Below are 23,114 nucleotides of genomic sequence, written 5' to 3'. Positions count from 1 at the left end.
TGTTTTAAAACTGTCTCTAATTTTGTCTCACTGGGTTGTCTAAATTTATGCTGATTAGCTAATTAATTTATTGAATCGTATGGAAGTCGCATTCCCAATCTCGTTGTACCCCTGTACAATGACAATAAAGATATATTGTATTGTATTGTATTGTATTGTATTGTATTGTATTGTATTTTCAGTTAGATAGCAACTGTTGGTACAGGGAAATGGTCCCCAGAGCATATGAGAGTGCTGGACATGTATGACACTGATGGTTGCTTGTTAGAATGTGATTGTGCCCATTAAGGTCCACCATTTTACTCTGCCTCTCCATTTTGCTAGAGTTTCCTTGCCTCCGTCCTCTACTGCTATGCTGCCATAACCATTCACACCCTCTCTTAATTAATCGTTTGTCTCATTCTCACCTCTCGATTTGTCCCTTCAATCTGTTCATCACCAGGTAGGCTGTGTTGGGTTCCTTACAAGGCAAAATAGACTTGGCTGGTAGATGTATCAGCTATTACTGGGATTTTGATAAAGAAGCCTTGTACTCCAAAAATCGTTCATCCTTGTCTGGCAAAGAAATAAAACGGGGAAGGCGGCTCAACCGTGGCTGGCGAGGGAAATCAAGGATAGTGTTAAATCCAAGGAAAAGGCATATAAATTGGCCAGAGGAAGCAGCAAACTGGAGGACTGGGGGAAATTTAGAACTAAACAGAGGAGGACAAAGGGGTTAATTAAGAGAGGGGGGGGAGAGCATGAATGAAAGCTCGCGGGGAATATAAAAACTCTCTAAAACAGTGCTTCTTAAACTGGTGAATAGTTCACCCAGGGGTGAATAAAATTATTTTGCGGGTGAATGAAACTAGAGGGGTGAATGAAGGGTGAATGACTTAATTTATTCAAACATTTATATATTTTTTTCTATACTTAAAAAAGGCATTGCCATTAAAGTAGTTAGTAAGCTCTTATTGGTTTTAATGGCAGTGGAGCTGGAAATTTGATGTTTTTTTTCTCTACCTATGGTTTTCTAATTTCAAAGTAGCAGGATATTTCCCAAATTTACTGTAATATAACCCTTTAGGGAAGACCAGACGAGCTAGTGGGATCATAAATTTATAAATGGCAACACTGGAGGATCGCCGTGGGCAACTGTTGAACTGTAACTTTACTTTGTGTTGCCAATTTAGCTACTTTTCTGCTAGAACTAGAATTCTATATATATTTACTGTACTTCAATCTACCAGCACGCATTTGCATCAAGCAGCATGAATTCTAGCTATATTAAGGAGATTTGAGCCCCGTTTTTAGGCAATCTAAAGTTAGATTGGGCCATTTTCTTGTAGTGATATTCTGCATTTTCTATTCTAGCGACTTCAGTATTTTGTGAGTTTGATTTGCAGATTAACACACTGTGTCTTTGTTGAAGTACCTAAAGAAACCAGCTCTAGAGGAAGAGTGTGCAGGAGGAAGTAGTTCATTTCTGAAAGAAAGTGAAACGAACAGGACTCAAGAGGAGGTATGTTCAGGAGACAAGTCACTTTTGAAGGGTGACAAGGAAACTGAGGATAACGAACTTAAAAATGCAGTTACGTATGTTACAGATGATGACTCTGTTAATGATACGGGCAAGGAAAAAGTTAATCTCAAGAGAAAATACCAGGACCAAAGTACCCTCTCTCTCCTCAAAACTCAAGAAAAGAAAGTGGAACGAAGAATATATCAAGTATGGCTTTTTCCTTCCCCTCGATGAACTAACAAGCCCTGCTCCCTCAACTCAGTGCATATTTTGCGGTGTAAAATATAGCAACCAGTGCCTGACTCCTTCAAAATTACAGACTCATTTAAGAACAAAGCATAGCAATCATCAAAACAAGTCCATACAGTTTTTCAAAAACACTCGTGAGTATTTGTGGAAGTAGCAGAATCTCGTCCAGTCCGATGGACTGACACTGCAACTAAAAAACCTCTTCTTCTTGCCTCTCTTCAAATAGCACATGCTCATGAAAGTAAAAAAGCAGGACGCAGAGGCTGAGAAAGTTGTCAAACCGTGTTTGAAAATCATTGCCAATCTACTACAAGGTGGAAAGCAAGCAGTGGATAAAGTAATGCAAATTCCTTTGTCTAAGGACACAATGAAACTTTGATCTACTATGATTGCTGAAGATCTGAAGCATCAGCTGATGGCGAAACTATTGGAAGCACCATTTTGCGCTCTGCAGTTTGATGAAACTAAGGACATTAAAAACGATGCACAACTCATTATGTATTGTCGTTTCTCGGATCAAAGCTTGGGAAAAATTGTCGAGCGTTATCTCTTTTGCTTGCCAGTCGGAGAGGGGGGAGGGGGGAGGGGAGGGGAGGGAGGGAGGGGGAGAGGGAGGAATGTGACGGGGAGGGGGGGAGGGGGGAGGGGAGGGGAGGGAGGGGGAGAGGGAGGAATGTGACGGGGAGGGGGGAGGGGGAGGGAGGGGGACGGGGAGGGGGAGGGAGAGGGAGGGGGAGGGGAGAGGGAGGGGAGGGGGGAGGGGAGGGGAGGGGAGGGGAGGGGAGGGGAGGGGAGGGGAGGGGGGGGGGAGGGGAGGGGAGGGAAGGGAAGGGGGGAGGGGAGGGAGGGGAGGGAGGGGTGGGGGAGGGGTGGGGGAGGGGTGGGGGAGGGAGAGGGAGGGAGGGAGAGGGGAGGGGAGGGAGGGAGGGGGAAGGGAGGGAGGGGGGATGGGAGGGGGAGGGAGGGAGTGGGGGAGGGGGGATTGGGGAGGAGAGGGTGCTGCACCAATGCAGGAGAGGTTTGGGCCCAACAGGTCCACTTGTGACTTGCATTTTTGAACATTTGAATCGGCTCAACTTGTCACTTCAGGGTAAAGGAGGTGACATCTTCGATGTCCTTGGGAAAATAGAAGCCATGAAAATGAAGATCACCATGTGGCATATTAACATTTGTAAAGGCAATTTCTCCAATTTCCCACATTTGGAAAGCTTCCTCAAAGAGTGTGAGTGGGAAGAAAAGCAATCTGATCTGGACAAAACACTGAAGGATATCATTTCTGACCTTCTGCAATTGCTGTCTAAAAATTTTGAAACATATTTTCCTCAGAAGCATCTGCAGGACTTGGACTTGGAAAATCAGATATTGATAGTTAATCAATCCTTTTTATCACCAGCCACATCAAGCGAGCAGGTTTTGGGGAAATGTCAAAAGTGTTGATGGAGCTTCATTATGACTTCACTCAAAAATCATCTTTTGAGATGTACTCCTACGATGAAGACTATTGGATTGGATTACTTGCTTTCCCTGAATACAAATCAATTGCCTTGAAGGCCCTTCAACCACTAGTAATGATGACAACAACTTTCCTGTCTGAACAAGGATTTTCGACCTTGGTAGAATTGAAATCCAAAAAACGCTATTCACTTCAGTATGTTGAGTTGGTAATGCGGGTTGTCTTTGGAGAAGGAAATTGAACCTTGGTTTGCGAAGCTTGTCACAGGAGTACAGGAACATCCTAGTCATTGATGATAAGTGTAGAAGTATACTGCTTGTCATTTATTTGTGGTAAACATACACAATAAGAAAACATTGTTTCTAAGAATCTAATTCTAAGTTCTAAGACAGTTGTTTACTAACTTTACTTTATGTAAGCTAGAAAAATTCTAATAATTTTTCTGTTCTTAATTTTTTTGTCACTCCTAGTTGGGAGAATGGGAGGGTGCCAGATATTCAGAACTGAGCAACAGACAACGTTGTGATGATGTTTTGAGCATGCATGTGACATGTACATGTCAGTACACATGCACAACTTTTAAAATACATCTGGATTTGGAAGAGTCAGCTTCTGGAGAGAAGTATACCAAATATGGCAAGTTGATATTTGGTGGTATTGTGAGCTTTCGTCAGGGAGAGTTTTAGAAAGTTATATTAGTTGGATATTAATATATTAGATCATATACTCCATGGTTTTTTGAGCTAGTTTTCCAAGAAAATATTACTTTTCCAAGTAATCAAAGCCCGAAAGGGTAGGATGGGGCTGAAGCCCAGTTTAGACGTTACAATGGTTTTTCATCATTCTAATAGAATGATTTTCCAACTCCAGTGGTAATTAAACTTCTTTTTTTTCACTCCTAGTTTTCTTTACATACTTTTAGGGTGTTCAAAAAGTTAAATAAAATAAACACATCAGAAATGAGTTGATTTATGTTTTTTGTTCATGTAACAAAATAAATTATATATAAAATTATACACAAGGGAGAATAAGATGAAAATTACCAAAAAACGTAAGAAAATTTAGTCGAGGGTGAATGAAATTTTGTGATAAAGACTCAAGGGTGAATGACACTGAAATAGTTTAAGAAGCACTGCTCTAGAAGCTTCTTTAGATATGTTAAAAGAAAAAGATCAGTGAAGACAAATGTAGGCCCCTTTAAATCAGAGACAGGTGAATTTATAATGGGAAACAAAGAAATGGCAGAACAGTTAAACGAGTAATTTGGTTCTGTCTTCACTAAGGAAGACACAAATGATCTCCCAAAAATACTAGGGGGACTGAGGATCTAGTGGGAGTGAGGAACTGAAGGGAATCCACATTAGTCAGGAAATGGTGTTAGGGAAAACTGTTGGGACTGAAGGCAGATAAATCCCCAAGGCCTGATGGTCTGCATCCCAGAGTACTCAAAGAGGTGGCCCTAGAAATCGTGGATGCATTGGTGATCATTTTCTAATGTTCTATAGACTCTGGATCAGTTCCTGTGGACTGGGGGTAGCCAATGTAACCCTACTTTTTAAGAAAGGAGGGATTGAGAAAACGGGGAATTATAGACCAGTTAGCCTTACATCGGTAGTGGGGAAGATACTTGAGTTGATTGTTAAAGATGTTATAGCAGCGCATTTGGAAAGCAGTGACAGGATCGGTCAAAGTCAGCATGGATTTATGAAGGGGAAATCATGCTTGACTAATCTTCTGGAATTTTTTTAGGTATAACAGTATAACAGGTATAACAGGTATAACAGAGCTTTATTTGTCGTTCGGTACCGAAGTACCGAACGAAACTACATAGCAGTCATAGAAAAAAAAAGAACACAAGACACATAACCCCAACACAAACGTCCATCACAGTGACTCCAAACACCCCCTCACTGTGATGGAGGCAACAAAACTTCCACTCTCTTCCCCACGCCCACGGACAGACAGCTCGTCCCCCAGGTAGAATGGATAAGGGAGAGCCAGTGGATGGGGTGTATCTGGACTTTCAAAAAGCTTTGACAAGGCCCCACACAAGAGATTAGTGTGCAAAATTAGAGCACGGTATTGGATGTAGGGTAAGAACATGGATAGAGAACTGGTTGGCAAAGCAAAGAGTAGGAATTAACGGGTCCTTTTCAGAATGGCAGGCAGTGACTAGTGGGGTGCTGCAAGGCTCGGTTCTGGGACCCCAGTTACTTACAATATAAACAATTTAGACGAGGGAATTAAATGTGACATCTCCAAGTTTGCGGATGATTCAAAGCTGGGTGGCAGTGTGAACTGCGATGAGGATGCTATGAGGCTGCAGGGTGACTGGGATTAGTTGGGTGAGTGGGCAGATGCATGGCAGATACAATATAATGTGGATAAATGTGAGGTTATCCACTTTGGTGGCAAGAACAGGAAGGCAGATTATTATTTGAATGGTGTCAGATTAGGAAAAGGGGAGGTGCAATGAGACCTGCATATGCTTGTACTTCAGTCATTGAACGTAAGCATGCAGGTACAGCAGGCAGTGAAGAAAGCTAATGGCATGTTGGCCTTCATTGTGAAAGGATTTGAGTTTAGGAGCAAGGAGGTCCTACTGCAGTTGTACAGGGCCCTGGTGAGATCACACCTGGAGTTTTGTGTACAATCGGTCTCCTAATTTGAGGAAGGACATTATTGCTATTGAGGGAGTGCAGCGTAGGTTCAGCAGGTTAATTCTCAGGATGGCGGGACTGGCATATGATGAAAGAATGGGTCGACTGGGCTTGTATTCACTGGAATTAGAGGTGATCTTATAGAAACATATAAAATTCTTAAAGGATTGGACAGGCTAGATGCAGGAAAAATGTTCCCGATGTTGGGGGAGCCCAGAACCTGGGGTCACAGTTTAAGAATAAGGGGAAGGCATTTAGGACTGAGATGAGGAAGAACTTCTTCACCCAGAGAGTTGTGAATCTGTAGAATTCTCTGCCACAGAAGGCAGTGGAGGCCAATTCACTGAATGTTTTCAAGAGAGTTAGATTTAGCTCTTTGGGCCAAAGGAATCAAGGGATATGGGAAAAAAGCAGGAACGGGGTACTGATTTTAGATGATCAGCCATGATCAAATTGAATGGTGGTGCTGGTTCGAAGGGCCGAAGGGCCTACTCCTGCACCTTTTTTCCTTTGTTTCTATGTTTGTCTACTCCACCATCACCATTCCCCTACTCCCCATTCCACCAAGACTCTGTAAATGCACCAGGATATTCCCATCTCAAGCCCAGAGTGAATTCTTGCACATGCAAACCTCTCTACTCCACCCCAACTAGTCTGGACAGATCCTATCCATCCAGCACATTTCTCAGTCAGGACAGAATTACTCACACTGTACATTCCGGATCACGAACAGGTGCCTTCAGGTTAGCTCCAATTTTGCGCTCCTTCCCATCCCACTGCCTTGTTCTGCGCTGATCCCACTTAATGCTTTCCCAAGATGTCCCATTTAACTTAGTCCCGTTTGCCTGTAGTTAGACCATATCCCTCTAAGACTTTCCTATCCATGTACCTGTCCAAATATCTTTTAAATGCAATTATTATACCTGCCTCAACTACTTTCTCTCGTAGATTGATCCATCTACCCACCACTTTCTGTGTGAAAAGTTTGCCTTCAGATTCCTATTAAATCTTTCCACTTTCACCTTAAACTTATGCCCTCTAGCTTGATTCCACTTACCTAGGAAAAAAGATTCCATACATTCACCCTCTCCATTCCACTCATTATTTTATACACCTCTATAAGATCATCCCTCAGCCTCCTGCTCTTCAAGGAATAAAGTCCCAGCTTGCCCAACCTCTCCCAATAACTCAGGCCCTCGAGTCCTGTCAACATCCTCGTAAATCTTCTCAGCACTCTTTCCATCTTAATGGCATCATTCCTGAGCTGGGTGACCAAAACTGAACACAATATTTCAAGTGTGGCCTCACCAGCTGTAACGTAACATCCTGACATCTATGCTCAACTCCCTGACTTATTTTCCTTTCCAGATTGCACTTTGGTGCACTCGCTCGCACTCTCCTCCCCCCTCTCCTCCCCCCTCCCCCCCCACCCCCTCCAAATTTAGACCTGATGCCAATGATTTGGTGCAATCAGCCCTCCCTTATACTGTACTATGAAGCTGGTTTCAGTTTGTAAACAAGACTCATGGCAAGATGATGATGTTCAATCATGCACTAAGTCAACATAATAATTTATTCTGACAGTTTTATTAGGAACTTCAATGCACAAAAAAAATATTTTAAAAAATGTCAGAGCATACAATCTCTAATTAGCTAATGAGGCACTTGTGGTTGAGCCAGGAATCCGACTGACTCATCCAGTATTAAGGTTGGATTGGTGTCAGGCTACAGAGGATAATCCACCTCATAGTACAGTACTGATTGTGTCAAACTCCTTGGTGATCTGTGTACTGGGAAGGGACTTCAGGTACTCAAGATGCCGCCTGGCATCTTCCTGATTCTGGCGCACATAATACACGATGTAGGATATGACCACGGTGAACCAGCCAAACATGGTGATGAACATGGCGATGTCGGTCGTCTTCTGATGAATATTGCAGAAGTTGATACCTGAATTGAGAATCTGAATGAGTGGCTTTCCCGTGTATTCCTCCTGCTCAGAGGACTGGCAGATGAAGTCGTTGACTGTCTCTGGGTCCAGGGTCAACTCTTTGATGACCTGCTGCAGCGTACATTCACAGTGCCATGGGTTGTTGGAGAGACGGACCTTTGCTTTAATTTTACCAAAGACCTCCTTCGGTACACTCTGGATCTGATTGCTCGACAGATCGAGCATCTTGAGGCCATCTGGGATTCCTTTAAATGCTCCAGTATCTATTGACTCAATGATATTTTTGGATAAATCCAGCTCCTTGAGCAGGTTTAAGTCCTTGAAGGCATTGTTGGGTATTTTGGTTATCCTGTTGGAGTTTAGGTGTAAAGACACAGTATCAGCAGGAAGGTCTTTGGGAATTTCTTTCAGGTTCTTGCCAGTGCAGCGTACAAACTTGCCATTCTTGTCAAAACACTGGCAGCTTTTGGGACAGTTGGCGGTGGCCGCTTGAAGTGAAGATAACAGCAGCAAGAGACCACCCAAGGCCATAGATTGTGCAGTCTTGAGCTGGAGCCATGGCATGCCTATCTGCAACATGGTGACGATATCTCTGCACCGTCCATCAACGTACCTCATCCATTCTGACAAAAGTCGGTGCACTCAAAGGGCAGCTTCAACCTCCAGAAGAAAACCTGCAGACTAAAGGAAAGTAATAGCATGTTGAAAACCAAGGGCACACTGGCAACCATTCCCTCTTTCCATTGAATGGTACCAGAGATTATTCAGTAAAATGGTTTATTTTGGTGCTTATCCACCACACAAGTGATGCCCCTGTTTCCCCATGCAACATACCTTCCCTTCTTTCCTTACTCAAACGTCCTTTTACCATTCATTGTCTTTCTTTGTAAGGTACTTCAACCACTCCATATAGCAGCACCAAGTTTCAGCTAAATCCCACATATAAGGTATTAATAATTATCTTGTAGTTACATTTTAAATATTTACTCCATCTACCTCCCATCCAAGCATTTTCAGAGCACCATCAAATACATTTTAACAGAGCCACGTGAATAGAGATTAAACCTGGTAGGTGGCTTGTAAAGAATGTATTATAGGAGAAGAGGTAGAGAGGTGGACAAGATGGAAAGTGTGAACTCCAGAGCTTGTAAATTCATGCAATCATCATTGCTAATCTTATTTGCATCTGCCCAGCATCAACTTGCTCATGTGGGAGCTGGATCATGGAGGGACAAACAGGAGAGATCAACCTCAGATTAATAGTCTAGTACCTAGACTGTGAAACCTGTTACTGCCTGAGAACTTACACAGTGCCCGTACTAATGGCACTCAGCCTACTTTGAATTCTCAGAGCAGAATCATAATTGAAACAAGCGCGACCTGCTAATTTTCAGGATGGGTCAGCTAGGCAGTAGTTCCATCAGCTGTGCCACTCTAATCAAATTGCAAGATGTTTTGTTTGTCAAAAGCTTTACTAATGTCCATGTAGACAACATCACCCGCCATATCAATCTTCTTCATCACTGTGTTTGCATGCAGCATGGCCATGTACATCCCTGCCACACATTGGCCAGAGGCTGACCATCTCCAACAAGAGATTATGCAGTGGGATATAGATCAGCTAGAGAAATGGCAAATGGAGTTTAATCCGAGCAAGTGTGAGGTGTTGCACTTTGGGAGAACAAATGTAAGGGGCAAAAAATACAATTAATGCATGACCCTTAACAGCATTGATGTACAGAGGGATCTTGGGGTCCAAGTTCATAACTCCCTGAAAGTGACAACACAAGTAGATAGATTGGTAGAGGGCATATTGTATGCTTGTTTTCATAATGATGCCAGGATTAGGGGGTATTAGCTCCAGGAAGTAGTGGGACAGACTTGGATTGTTTAAAAGTGTTTAAAATAATGAGAGGCAAAGAGAGGAAAGACAGTCAGAACCTTTTTCCCAGAATGAACAAATCAAATAGTAGAGGCTTTGTTTTAAGATAAAAGTGGCAGAGTATAAAGGAGATGTGTGGGACAAGCTTTTTATACAGAGGATGGGGAGTGCCTGGAAAGTGCTGCCAGAGATGGGTGTTGAGGCAGATAACATTGGTTGAGGCAATGTCAATGGTGGCATTTAAGAGTCCCTTTGATAGGCATATAGATATTCAGGGAATGGAGGGAAATAGAGTATCATGTTTGGCACAGGTCTTGTGGGCCAAAGGCCCTATTTTTTGCTGTACCATTCTAAGTTCTAAGAGAGAGTCAAAGCTTTTTCATTCAACGGTTTTACCATCGCCAAGAGTAGTGGATGTGGAAAGGATTTTTCCACGAGTCATTGAGTCTAAAATCAGAATGCATAGCTTAAGAATAAAAGGATGTACCTTTAGAAAGATGAGGAGGATTTTTTGTTAGTCAGGGGTGGTGAATCTGTGGAATTCATCTGTGGAAGGCGGAGATTGACAGATAGTTGATTAGTATGGGCGCCAAGTGTTACTACTGTAATAGAGTTGCTACAATTAACCTGTCCATGTATTTCCTGCCAACTTAATATGGGTATTGGTTTATTATTATTACAGAATATAATGTTATAGCATTATAACAGGGCGGCACGGTAGCGCAGCGGTAGAGTTGCTGCTTTACAGCGAATGCAGCGCCGGAGACTCAGGTTCGATCCTGACTACGGGTGCTGTACTGTAAGGAGTTTGTACGTTCTCCCCGTGACCTGCGTGGGTTTTCTCCGAGATCTTCGGTTTCCTCCCACACTCCAAAGACGTACAGGTATGTAGGTTAATTGGCTGAGTAAATGTAAATATTGTCCCTAGTGGGTGTAGGATAGTGTTAATGTACGGGCATCGCTGGGCGGCACGGACATGGTTGGAGCGTCGATCCCAGGCACGGCCCCGCGGTGAGGCTCAATGTCAGTCTCGAGCAAGGCCACCACCTCCATAATGTTAGGCCGCAGAGCAACCGGAGATACCATGCGCAAAACATTTGCATCTCCGGCGAGGTAAGAGATTGAGAAAAGGTTTCCCCCGACCCCCTCCCTCACCCCCCACATAAAACAAACCAGAGAACATTAACACGTACTTTTTAAAACACACTAAAAATAACAAAAAAGACAAAAAGACAGACAGACTGTTGGCGAAGCTGCCATCGCTGACGGCGCCACCCGGTGTTATTCATTGACAATGTAAACATTTATTGTCCATTCTTAATTTCCCCTGAACTGAGGTAATTAAGTGTCAACCATATTGGAGGTCTTGGCTTACATGTAGGTCAAATTCAGTAAGAATGCCAAAATTCCCTCTCTCTCTTGACATGATTTAATCAGTTGTGATTAACTTTATTTTCAATAATTTCACATCTGAATTTAAATTTCTTAGCTGTCATGGGTGATTTGAGCTGCTTAAAATTCACTGGTCCTGAACTCCACAGCACTCAAGTAACTGGACGACTGCACTTCCATACATTGGCTCCCCAGTCATCACTCCAAATTACTCAGGAAAACTACTCCACAGCACACAATCCACGCTGACACTCCACGTATGGATCTGAGTGGCAGCTGAACCGTTGGTGACATGGCCTTTTGGTAAGACTTCAAATTAAGTCCCCTTCTGCTGTTTTTGGGGTGAAATTAGAGGATCACTATTTTGAAGAAGAGTAGTGAGTTCCCCCAAATGTCCTGATCAATATTTGTTTCTCAATCACTATAAAAATAACATATTATTTTGACCCTTTTCACATTATTATTGTGGGATCGTATGGTGTCTAAATTGCTACTTAAATTACAATAGGACTCTTCTGTATAAAGTATTCCATGGCTATAAATTGTCTTGGGAAATTTTGCAGTTGTGAAATGTGCTACTTAAATGGAAATTATTTCCAAACACTACATTCCAATTCTTCATAAAAATCAAACAACTTCACTTCTGAAATAAATATTTAAAATGCAGTATACATTCAGCAGGTCAGGCAGCAATTATTCTGACACCCTAAATGTCTCATTGTCTCTTTAATTGATTATGGTAAGTTGAGAGATTTCCCAGAGCGTTAAAATATCTGGTCAGATCTAGTTCAATTGTGATGTTCTCCACAACCAAAATAGCTTAGAATTGATGTTTTAGCAGATACAGAGAGTCAAGGCAGATTGAGAGAGTCAAGATAGAAACCAGCCATGATCTAACTGAATGTTGGAACAGGTGGCAGGGTTCTGAATGGTACCTTGCAGTTCCGGTGACTGCCATTGGAGCAGTCATGGGACAACACAACACAACGTGGATCAGTGCCTTAAAAAAAGGGGAAGGATTCTTTTTAATGTATGGATGGCAATAAATTTTATGTCGCTTCTTTAGGCTTACATTTTTGGTCATTTTATGTTATGGAAGCAAAACCTCCAGCACTTAAAACAGAAGATAATTCAAAGGTTTAAATGGCAACCTTTTTAGCAGGAGAGAAGAGGGTATATTAAAGGCAGATTCCAAGCCACTTTTCTTCAGATGAACTGAATGAATGCCAATTTACACTGAGACACGGTCAGTTGCTTAGCAATCATAACAACCTGGCACTAAAACTAGCAAAAACTGAGGTTGTTTAGTATGCTAATGTTAATGTAATACAGCAATAAAAGTCACAGCTCGTCAGTCAGACTGCACTGGAAATATACGTTGGAAAGTAACATTCAACAGGGCATCAGGAGTATTTTGTCTAGTTCCACATGGAACTACGAAGGACATTGCTAATTTTAACTTGTTAAGTACTCTGGACTGACTGCAGTAAATTTAATGGCAAAGTTTGATATACTCAGAACAAAATACTAAATCCGATTTAAAATCAGAAATCAGAAAGGCAGATTATTATCTGAATGGTGTCAAGTTAGGAGGAGAGGGAGTTCAACGAGATCTGGGTGTCCTAGTGCATCAGTCAATGAAAGGAAGCATGCAGGTACAGCAGGCAGTGAAGAAAGCCAATGGAATGTTGGCCTTCGTAACAAGAGGAGTTGAGTATAGGAGCAAAGAGGTCCTTCTACAGCTGTACCGGGCCCTGGTGAGACCGCACCTGGAGTACTGTGTGCAGTTTTGGTCTCCAAATTTGAGGAAGGATATTCTTGCTATGGAGGGCGTGCAGCGTAGGTTCACTAGGTTAATTCCCGGAATGGCGGGACTGTCGTATGTTGAAAGGCTGGAGCGATTGGGCTTGTATACACTGGAATTTAGAAGGATGAGGGGGGATCTTATTGAAACATATAAGATAATTAGGGGATTGGACACATTAGAGGCAGGAAACATGTTCCCAATGTTGGGGGAGTCCAGAACAAGGGGCCACAGTTTAAGAATAAGGGGTAGGCCATTTAGAACGGAGATGAGGAAGAACTTTTTCAGTCAGAGAGTGGTGAAGGTGTGGAATTCTCTGCCTCAGAAGGCAGTGGAGGCCAGTTCGTTGGATGCTTTCAAGAGAGAGCTGGATAGAGCTCTTAAGGATAGCGGAGTGAGGGGGTATGGGGAGAAGGCAGGAACGGGGTACTGATTGAGAGTGATCAGCCATGATCGCATTGAATGGCGGTGCTGGCTCGAAGGGCTGAATGGCCTACTCCTGCACCTATGGTCTATTGTCTATTGTCTATATCTGTGGAAGGAGAAAATAATTTATTCTCTTAGGTTAGTAGCCTCTGACATTTTTGATGAACGGTCATTGATCTGTATATCTCCCCACTGCTGAGCATTCTAATATTTTATATCCCGATTTATTCCTTTTTGCAATCATTGTTTCTTGGTTCCCTTACTTGCAGCATAAGCTTTTTGAGAGATCAGAGTCAGCGGGAACCCTATGAATGCTCCCTGCACCATAGATGGAGAATGACTCTGGGCGATATCGGCATCATCAACATGAAGAGGAGCACAGAGAATGGAAACAAATGTGATTCTGCACTCGTTATTCTTATATAATAATAATAATAATAATAATGCATTACATTTATATAGCGCTTTTCAAACACTCAAAGACGCTTTACAGAGATTTCTAGAACATAGAGAAGTGAATAAATAGATAAATAAGTAAACGAGCAGAAAAAGGAGACAGAAGGTGAGGTGACGGTCAGTGGTTGAAGGCAGTGCTGAACAGGTGAGACTTCAGTGATGTTTTGAATGTGGTGAGTGAGGAGGAGTCTCTGACGGTTTGGGGTAGTGAGTTCCATAGGGTGGGAGCAGCGATGGAGAAAGCCCTGTCCCCCCAGGATCTGAGTTTGGTCCGGATGGGGGGGGACAGGAGATTGGCAGCAGCAGAGCGGAGGGTGCAGGTGGGAGTGTGCCTGTGGAGGAGGTCGGTCAGGTAGGATGGGGACACATCTGATATTTTGTGCACAGCAGCCTCCTGCAATCAGCAATATCACACTGCAAAAGCAAAATATTGCGATGTAGAAAATCTTAAATAAAAATCAAAGATAGAGAGGAGGTACCACTTCAGCATGTCATGTAGTGCCTGTGGTGAGAAAATCTCTTAATGTTGCAGGCGGATTCATTTTCTTCAGTTCTAACAAAACTTTCTTCCTTCAGTACAACAAAATCTCTGCAAGGGAATGCTGTCAACTGGCACATTCCAGGCTGCAGGAGTCCATACTGAGGGATGACAATAGACAATAGGTGCAGGAGTAGGCCATTCAGCCCTTCGAGCCAGCACCGCCATTCAATGCGATCATGGCTGATCACTCTCAATCAATACCCCGTTCCTGCCTTCTCCCCATACCCCCTCACTCCGCTATCCTTAAGAGCTCTATCCAGCTCTCTCTTGAAAGCATCCAACGAACTGGCCTCCACTGCCTTCTGAGGCAGAGAATTCCACACCTTCACCACTCTCTGACTGAAAAAGATCTTCCTCATCTCTGTTCTAAATGGCCTACCCCTTATTCTTAAACTGTGGCCCCTTGCTCTGGACTCCCCCAACATTGGGAACATGTTTCCTGCCTCTAATGTGTCCAATCCCCTAATTATCTTATATGTTTCAATAAGATCCCCCCTCATCCTTCTAAATTCCAGTGTATACAAGCCTAATTGCTCCAGCCTTTCAACATACGACAATCCCGCCATTCCGGGAATTAACCTAGTGAACCTACGCTGCACGCCCTCCATAGCAAGAATATCCTTCCTCAAATTTGGAGGCCAAAACTGCACACAGTACTCCAGGTGCGGTCACACCAGGGCCTGGTACAACTGTAGAAGGACCTCTTTGCTCCTATACTCAACTCCTCTTGTTACGAAGGCCAACATTCCATTGGCTTTCTTCACTGCCTGCTGTACCTGCATGCTTCCTTTCAGTGACTGATGCACTAGGACACCCAGATCTCGTTGATCATCCCCTCTTCCTAACTTGACACCATTCAGATCAATCTGCCTTTCTATTCTTACTTCCAAAGTGAATAACCTCACACTTATCTACATTAAACTGCATCTGCCATGTATCCGCCCACTCACACAACCTGTCCAAGTCACCCTGCAGCCTTATTGCATCTTCCTCACAATTCACAATACCCCCCAGCTTAGTATCATCTGCAAATTTGCTAATGGTACTTTTAATCCCTTCATCTAAGTCATTAATGTATATCGTAAATAGCTGGGGTCCCAGCACCGAACCTTGCGGTACCCCATTGGTCACTGCCTGCCATTCCGAAAGGGACCCATTTATCCCCACTCTTTGCTTTCTGTCTGTCAACCAATTTTCTATCCATGTCAGTACCCTACCCCCAATACCATGTGCTCTAATTTTTCCCACTAATCTCCTATGTGGGACCTTGTCGAAGGCTTTCTGAAAGTCGAGGTACACCACATCCACCGACTCTCCCCTGTCAATTTTCCTAGTTACATCCTCAAAAAATTCCAGTAGATTTGTTAAGCATGATTTCCCCTTCGTAAATCTATGCTGACTCGGAATGATCCTGTTACTGCTATCCAAATGCTCAGCAATTTCGTCTTTTATAATTGACTCCAGCATCTTCCCCACCACTGATGTCAGACTAACTGGTCTATAATTACCCGTTTTCTCTCTCCCTCCTTTCTTAAAAAGTGGGATATCATTTGCTATCCTCCAATCCACAGGAACTGATCCTGAATCTATAGAACATTGAAAAATAATCTCCTGTAGCGTGGTGCAACCAATGACAAGATTTTATGTTCATAAGTGATAGGAGCATCGTTATTTAGCCCATCAAATCTACTCTGCCATCCATTCGTGGCTGATCTATCTTTCCCTCTCAACCCTATTCTGCTGCCTTCTCCCATAACTCCTGACACCTGTACTAATCAAGAATCTATCAATCTCTGCCTTAAAAATATCTATTGACTTGACCTCCACAGCCTGATATGGCAATGAATTCCGCAGATTCACCACCCTCTGACTAAAGAAATTCTTCCTCATCTCCTTCCTAAAGGTATGCCCTTTTATTCTGAAGCTGTGGCCTCTGGTCCTAGACTCTCCACTAGTGGAAACATCCTCTCCACATCCACCATATCCAGGCCTTTCACTATTCGGTAAGTTTCAATGAGGACCCCCTCATCCTTCTGAAATCCAGCGAGTATAGGCCCAGTTTTGTCAAATGCTCATCTGATATTAACCCAATAATTCCTACGATCATTCTCGTAAACGTCCTCTGAACCATCTCCAGCACCAGCACATCCTTCCTCAGTTATGGGGCCCAGAATTGTGTGGGGAATAACTGCAGTCTGATGTCCTGCTACCACTAGACACGGAGGGACTGGGCCCTGTCTGTGTATTGTCCAAAAAGGAGATATGTGTGATGATTGGTGCTTTGTACATAGAATGCATTAGCTTGATGGCACCACAAATGTATAAATTTGACAGCACTATACATGCAAAGATAGCAATGCACTGTTTCTGTATCTTTTATATATTTAAAATATATATAATTGATTCTTACATTTTTTTAAAAAAGTTATTGATGTGAATTGTTATTTCTGTGCTTTTTCTCACTGAAAATCTGATTGAACTGTTCATTAATGTGATAATGGACAGTTAATTGCATTTTTAATGGTGATGATTTTGAGACAAATGTTGGCAGGGCCATTAAAGGCAGTTCCTTATCCACTTCACTTAAGAGAGGAACTGACTGAGTGCCCATTTACAGAGAGCCACAGCCAATTGCTTAGCAATCTAATAATAGTCCATTCTTTGGCATTTGATTTAACAAATTTATTTGAAATTCTTCCTCTTCTACTTTAACCTAGATTTATGCCAGCTTGTTGCAAGATGAAAAGAAATGGAGAATTTCTGAGAACCTATTTAACATACAAACATTAGCAATGGAATCTTATGCACTGTGGCAAATAACTGAATGTAACTCGTCTTTTACCTTATGGCTTATTTTAGCCACCCCAAAATGTTTAAGTTATGTAGCAATAAACAATCTGCTGGAGGAATTTAATGGGTCAAGCAGCATCTGAGGGGGAAAGGAATTGTCAAAGTTTCGGGTCTAGACCATGCATCTGGGTCTGAGATCTGAGAGTAGAGGGAAGGGGAATGTAAAGAGGAAATTGGAAGTGGTGAGACACGGGCCAATAGATGATGGGTGGATCCAGGATGGTTGAAGGATGATGGACAATAACTTTAGTTATGTCCTTAAGACCCCACTTCCATCATCTCGCTCAGATGTGGTATCTGAGCTTATTATTGATGAGCTAGGGTAAATCCAATGTTCGACTCTTCCCTCACCACACACACTTCCCACCACCCTTCAAACTCAAATCCATTTAAATGGTCAGCATATTAAACAGGAGATTTAACGATCAACCTGATTTTAGCCAGCTGACTTTCTATTTTATCAAATATTTCAACACCTCAGTTAGTTCACTCTTTGATCTATTGTACTCAAGGGAACCAAAGCCTGGTTAATGCAACATCCCTTCATAATTTATCTCAATGAGGCTCTGGAGGCTTCGGTGATCTCAGTCAGTCGCTTATGTCCAGTGGCAGCATCGCTGTGGAAACAATGCTGACAAGAACCTACAGACCCCAATATCCTAAGTATGATGCTTATTGTTTGTGTCATCCATGGTTTCTCTTTCACACTGGCAGTCTCTTTCAAAACCTTCTGCTCTTCCAATCTGAAGTACTTTTGCCAACCAACACCTTGCATACCAGCAATGTCCTCTTGCAGTGCTCATGAACTCTTGCCTTCTGCCACCAAATTCCTGATATGGTGTGAGCTCAATATTGATGAGCTAGGGTAAATCCAATATCTAACTTTTCCCTCGCCACCCACTCTTCCACTACCCTTCAAGCTCAAATCAATTTAAATGGGAAAGAATATTGGTCACCATATTAAACAGGGCGAGTCTGGATACCATGATCACCCAAATTTTGGGCAGCTGATGAAAGTTGACCGAGCCATCTCCCACTGCAATAGCGAAAGAATGAATTCAGAAAATGAAAGAGCCTTCTGTGCTATTTTTTAAAAATCTATTTAATCCCAATCCCTTGTTATTTCAACAACCATCTCCATTTAGGCTTGTATACACTGGAATTTAGAAGGATGAGAGGGGATCTTATCGAAACGTATGATTGTTAAGGGGTTGGACACGTTAGAGGCAGGAAACATGTTCCCAATGTTGGGGAAGTCCAGAACAAGGGGCCACAGTTTAAGAATAAGGGGTAGGCCATTTAGAACGGAGATGAGGAAAAACTTTTTCAGTCAGAGAATTGTGAATCTGTGGAATTCTCTGTCTCAGAAGGTAGTGGAGGCCAATTCTCTGAATGCATTCAAGAGAGAGCTAGATAGAGCTCTTAAGGATAGCGGCGTCAGGGGGTAGGGGGAGAAGGCAGGAACGGGGTACTGATTGAGAATGATCAGCCATGATCACATTGAATGGCGGTGCTGGCTCGAAGGGCCGAATGGCCTACTCCTGCACCTATTGTCTATTGTCTATTGTCTATTGTCATTTATATAAGAACAACTCCCAAGGCACTTCATATGTGTGTGCAAGGAAACAAAAAATAACATTGAGCCTCCACTGGTGAATTTAAGCCAGATGGTTAAATGCTTGGTCAATGATGCAGGATCTTATAAGGAGAAAACAAAAGATAAGCAGTGCAGAGATTTAGAGGGAATTCCAGATCTTAAGGCCTCGGATATGATGGCAATTGTGAGAAATTATATTCGGTGATGACTGAGATACCAGAATTAGAGATATTTCTAAGATTGACAATCAAAAAATCTGTTGATGCTTGGAATCCAAAACAAAAATAGAAAATGTTGGAAACACTGAGAAAATCAGGCAACATCTGTGGAATGAGAAACAGAGTTAACATTTCAGGTCAAAAAATTAATAGAATGGTTGAAAGCTAATATATACCAAATAAACTGGTTCAGTTTCAGACATTTGCCTGGGAGAGGGGTGAACGGCAGCCAGGGATGTGTGCTTGGTCATGCACTGAGAACATGGCTCACCGTAACGGGAAGGAATTTCTCTTTATCCGATCCTGAGTGCCAGATAAGCTGTCCAACTATTTAAATGAATGGAAGAAACAAGAGAGGAGTGTGATGAAGTATTTGGATCCTGTCATTGGAAATTGGCCAACTGGCCTTGTTTGTTTATTACTGTCAGAAATTATGCTGCATGCCTACTGACTCTCCTGCCCTATCATTATTTACTCTACCATGATCTTGAATACTGCCATCAAATCTTTCCTTAACCTTTTTAAGGAGAACAGTGGAAACTTCTCCAGTCATGCCGAGCAAGTGAAAGCACTCATCCCTTAACAACACATTACATGCACATAGAAACTTAACCGTCCATTTAATAGCCACATCATTTCATCCTATTACAGGCATTTTAATTTAGAGATGCAGCACGGAAATAGGCCCTTCGGCCCACCGGGTCCACGCCGACCAGCGATCCCCGCACATTAATATCCTACACCCACTAAGGACAATTTTTACATTTACCAAGCCAATTAACCTAAAAAACCTGTACGTCTTTGGAGTGTGGGAGGAAACCGAAGATCTCGGAGAAAATCCACACGGGTCACGGGGAGAACATACAAACTCCATACAGGCAGCACCCGCAGTCAGGATCGAACCCGGGTCTCCGGCGCTGCATTCACTATAAGGCAGCAATTCTACTGCTGCCCCACCGCTCCTACCCTTCTTGCCCTCCCCATCTTCTATAGTATGCAGACTAACTTGCTTTCTCTCTTTTTTTCAGTTCTGATTGAGTCCCGGATCTGAAAAGTTAACTATTCCATTCTCCACAGAAGCTGCCCGACTTGTTGAGTGTTTCAAACATTTCCTGTTTAATTTCACTCATCCCTGGTATTACTCAGAGTGGGAGAAGAGGAATATGCCAGATAGGGTAAAACCAGAGTGACCATAGGGATAAACTGGATACCACATAACCTAGTCAGATCTTTTGTCAGAACTGGGAAGGAGACAAGTTTATTTTGCCTCTGTCTCAGTTCTGACAAAGGATCTCCGACCTGAAATGTTAATTCTGTTTTTCTTTCCAGACGTGTGACCTGACCTGCTGAATATTTCCAGCATTTTCCACTTTTACTTTAGATTTCTAACAGGTGTTTAAAAATAATGGGTGAAGAGATGAAGGATTCAGACACACAGAAAAGTTGGGGATGTTCTTGAAAGGGCAGAAAAGATTGTAACATGCTGACAATCGCCAAAGATTTACAGAAACTGAATAAAGAAAAGCTTCTGAAGACAGCGGAACTGCGGATGCTGAAAGAAAGAAAAGCTTCTGTCTTCAGCAGGGGGAGTCAAGAACCAAGAGTCAATAATTTAAAGCAATGGATAAAAGAGTCACGGGTGAGACGAGGAAACAGGGAGAAAAGACACCACGCATGGTGGTGATTTGACAATAAAACAGGAAATATTCAGCAGGCCATATAGCATCTGTAAGGGTGAAACAGAGTTAATGTTTAAGAGTATAAGAAAATAACTGCAGATGCTGGTACAAATCGATTTATTCACAAAATGCTGGAGTAACTCAGCAGGTCAGGCAGCATCTCGGGAGAGAAGGAATGGGTGACGTTTCGGGTCGAGACCCTTCTTCAGACTGATGAAGGGTTCTTAAACAAACCCTAATGTTTGATGACCTTTCAACAGCTCTTGGAAGGATGACAACCATTTTCCACTCATGAGCAGCCATAATCTGGAATTCAATGCACTGTGGGAGTGGTGAAAGTAGATTTAACTCTAGTTTTCATAAGGGAACTTGACAGAAACTCAAGTAGGAGTGTAATTAAAAAATTATTGTAGGAGTGTAATATAAAAATTATTTAAATTATTTAATTGTAACATCTGTATTAAAATAACATAGCTTCCAAAGATAAACGCAAAATGCTGGAATAACTCAACGAGTCAGGTAGCAACTCTGGAGAAAAATAATAGGTGACATTTTGGGTCGGAACCCTTCTTCAGACTGAAATTTCAGACATTCAGTTTGAAGAAGGGTTCTGACCAGAAATGTCACCCATTCTTTTTCTCCAGAAATGCTGCCTGACCTGTTGAGTTACTCTAGCATTCAGTATAAACCATCATCTGCAGTTCTTTCTTACACGTAGCTTTTAGTCACTTGAGAAAATTATAGAACAGTGCTTGAGCTCTGGGTAAAGTGGTGTGAAGTCATCTGCAACAGAGAATGGGACATTGAATCCAGATAAGGACTTTGTGAAGACTGAATAAACAAGGAGAAAAAACATAGTGGTACAACAGATGGGCAGTTTGATTGAATCAGTCAAGAGGAGGCATGTATTCCTCGATAAAATATCTTTGTTCTCACTGATTAAAGGCAGCAGACTATCCAAAGTCAGAGGAAGGAGTTCCAATAAAGACAAAACCTATGCACTCCTGAAACCCCTGTACACTTATTTAAACCTCAAAAATGACTGTGAACTATAAAACGAATAAAAGCTAGGAAATTGACATGACTCTGTAATTTGGCATCTTACGGGTTAAGTAATGTTGTGATCCACTGCACAAAGAGAAAAGATCCGAGCAATATGATAAACTAGATTGATCTTACAGACAGCCAACATGGTTTCTTTTTAGTTTAGTTTATTGTTGTCACATGTACCGAGGTACAGTGAAAAACTTACATTGTAATGGTATTCTGTATCTTCCTATTTCACCCGTCTATAACCTACTGACTCTTTTTTACTCCCCATTATTTTTTGCTACAATAACCGATGGATTGAAACTCATCAGATTAGAAAAATAATGCAAGGTGGGTGCGTTATTTTTTCAGTCATTGTCATTATCCTCAGCTGAATTACTGTGCATGTTGTTTTGTATTTCTGCGAGCTATGTCCATGTGTGTGTATTTATTAGAGTCGCTATTTGTTATTGTCATTTATTAACATTTATCAATATTGCCATTTATTACAGGTCGCTATGTACATGCGTGTGTATTTACATATGCCTATTGGAGACATAACTCCAGGCAGTTACACCATCTTTGATCCAATTTCTGTCAGGTTTCCATTGTTTCTGAGGAACGTTGGAAGCCTGCATGTAACGGATATCAATAATCTAAAGACCCCTCGTTGCCTGGTTACTGGTTGCAGATTTCAAAGGGAACCTCTAGAGGATTAGTTGCATCCCACAACCCTCCTTCTATGTTCAGTGTTGTAATCAGGACTGCTTAGGGGACAGCTATGTTTCCACACCGCACTGAATACGGAGCGTTACTGCGGATAAATCTCTCAGTGCTTTTGCTGCAGACACCAGTGTACTGACTCAGGAATTTGTAGCTGCTACACTAAATCATTGATAGCCCAGATCTGGAAAGAATTAAATCAAATCATAATTTCACTCATATGCTGCTGTCACTTCTGAGACGACTGGAACTGCAGAAGTGGGAAGCATAATTTCGGGATTCACTCAGGGGGCCAAAAAGATCGATCATACTAAGAGATATCATATGATTGCATCCAGTTTTATCTGTTTTCAGCAGTGGGATCAGGTGAGGGATTTCATTTGAAACCAAAAAATTGTGAAAATTTTAACGAACTTCAAAAGCACTTCACTGTCTGTAAAATATATTTTCTACAAAGTTCCTGTTGTCATGTAGAAAATGCAATATTTAACTCTACATTCAACAACAAAGCAATGGCTGTACAATACAGATTAGTGATGTCAGTCATATTGGCCAGGATATGCCCCACCTTTCCCTTACTTTTCCTCAAAGTGTCATGGAATTTTTTACATTCACCAAAACAAACGCAGTCTCCACTGATTTAGTTAGAAGACAGCCATACGATTATATATATTTTGGTTGATTCAGCTATAAATATATATCA

At 42.1% G+C, this 23,114-nt stretch overlaps 2 protein-coding genes across 3 annotated transcripts in view; both read right to left on the bottom strand.

Annotated features, from left to right (window-relative positions):
- The window catches only part of LOC144595850 (putative malate dehydrogenase 1B), a 123,276-nt gene that overhangs the window by 91,953 nt on the left and 8,209 nt on the right, over positions 1-23,114 (bottom strand). The window lies entirely within an intron of this gene.
- The window catches only part of lrrc3 (leucine rich repeat containing 3), a 58,885-nt gene continuing 43,086 nt past the window's right edge, over positions 7,316-23,114 (bottom strand). For both annotated transcript variants that reach the window (XM_078403647.1, XM_078403646.1), the window contains exon 2: positions 7,316-8,495. In XM_078403647.1, coding sequence (XP_078259773.1) covers positions 7,608-8,432 — 825 coding nt within the window. In that variant the 5' untranslated portion in view covers positions 8,433-8,495 and the 3' untranslated portion in view covers positions 7,316-7,607. The remainder of the gene's footprint in view (positions 8,496-23,114) is intronic.

Source organism: Rhinoraja longicauda, chromosome 8, assembly GCF_053455715.1.
Source record: "Rhinoraja longicauda isolate Sanriku21f chromosome 8, sRhiLon1.1, whole genome shotgun sequence".
NCBI lineage: Eukaryota > Metazoa > Chordata > Chondrichthyes > Rajiformes > Arhynchobatidae > Rhinoraja > Rhinoraja longicauda.
Note: the sequence above shows the minus strand (reverse complement) of the source record. Positions and strands in the feature narration are given on the sequence as shown.